Raw genomic sequence first — 1347 nt, 5'->3', positions numbered from 1 at the left:
TATACGACTTGCTGAGCAGTTTGCGACTATGCAAGGATGGCAAGCAGGAGAAGACGTTTCCTTCGATGCATACGTCAAGGAGAAGCGACTGAAGGAACGCTACGAGGCTTTTGATCAGCGGGTGGAGCGAGGATATGCGGCCGCAGCGAAGTTGCATAGGGCTGAGATACAGAATGCAGTGAAAAGGCGGTTAAAATCCACCGGAACGAAGTTTACTGCCGCAACACTGCGGGAAATGAAAGTCGCTCTGGAGGAGCGTATGGCCTGGCTACGTGACGTGTGGACGCAGATTGATGCAGACTACCGCAGTGGCGACACAGCCCGACAGGAGACCGCCGCGCGGGAGATTTTGGGGGGGGGGGGGAAAAAAAAAAAGGAAACACAAAGAAGAAAAGCCAGAATACATGACATCCCCCACAACCAACAAAAGACGACAATGACACTTCTCGCATCCCTTATCCACCACCGCGTCACGGACACGCAAAAGACGCACAAGGATGCATGCAGGGACAAAATGAAAAAACAACCACAACAACAACAACACATCCGCCCCTTCTATCCCATATCTCTCTATGAATAAAACGACGCCTGCAATAAACGACACCCCCTTTTCAAACCGAAAGGTCAAAAATGATTGGTGAAACGAGTTGAAGAAACCCCCCTCTTTTCCTCACCCTTTTCATCGAAATCAAAAAATAAAATAAAATAAAATAAGCATACACACAATAAAAGAAAAAAACAAAAAACAAACGGAAACAAACACGCCTAAATTGCTATCTCAAGTCCAAATCGCGTGCCGGACCTGCGCAAGTGATGTACGCCTAGCGTCAGCTGGAGACCCTCAAAAATTTTTGTGGCAATACCGATGCCAATACAACCAACTTTATTAATCCCAACTTTAAACTGTGTCTGATTGGCAAAGGCAGGCGTTGCGTCCAACATCATCGCGGCCTCATAGTCCATTTCGCCATCGTGCATCATCGAGGAGGCACTCAGACGGAAAAGACCGTTTCCAAACGACTTACTTACCCCAATCAATGTACCCAAATCCCGCCAGCTTACATCGCCTGAAAAGAGTGTACTTCGACTCCTTGCTATTTCATTTGCAGAATGCGACAGCCGGTTGCTTGAAATGAGGGTCTGCACCACAAGGAAATGAAAGGTGTCCTCATAACGCTCGTGCGGTTTACTGTGAAAACAAAGCGATGCTAAAGTATCGCCCTCCGCACTGCCCATTGGGTGCTGCAGGGCAACAGAAAGATGCAACGACGATGGGAGCGCCGTGGCAAGGAAATCAGGAAACATAGGCCCCACTGGCACACACCACGAGCCATCAATAAAAAGGGG

General features: G+C 48.5%; 1 protein-coding gene across 1 annotated transcript, besides 2 other annotated features; it reads right to left on the bottom strand.

Moving 5' to 3' along the window:
• Positions 1 to 1347: a sequence feature (heterozygous, Esmeraldo-like haplotype).
• Positions 693 to 714: a microsatellite.
• Tc00.1047053432027.9 (hypothetical protein, conserved) lies at positions 766 to 1347 on the bottom strand (the record flags this gene model as incomplete). The annotated part of the gene is made up of 1 exon (XM_797177.1): positions 766 to 1347. A coding segment is annotated over one exon (582 nt), but the record flags the coding sequence as incomplete, so codon positions are not given.

This window comes from Trypanosoma cruzi, genomic scaffold (genome assembly GCF_000209065.1).
Source record: "Trypanosoma cruzi strain CL Brener 1047053516775 genomic scaffold, whole genome shotgun sequence".
In the NCBI taxonomy this organism is placed as follows: domain Eukaryota; phylum Euglenozoa; class Kinetoplastea; order Trypanosomatida; family Trypanosomatidae; genus Trypanosoma; species Trypanosoma cruzi.
Note: the sequence above shows the minus strand (reverse complement) of the source record. Positions and strands in the feature narration are given on the sequence as shown.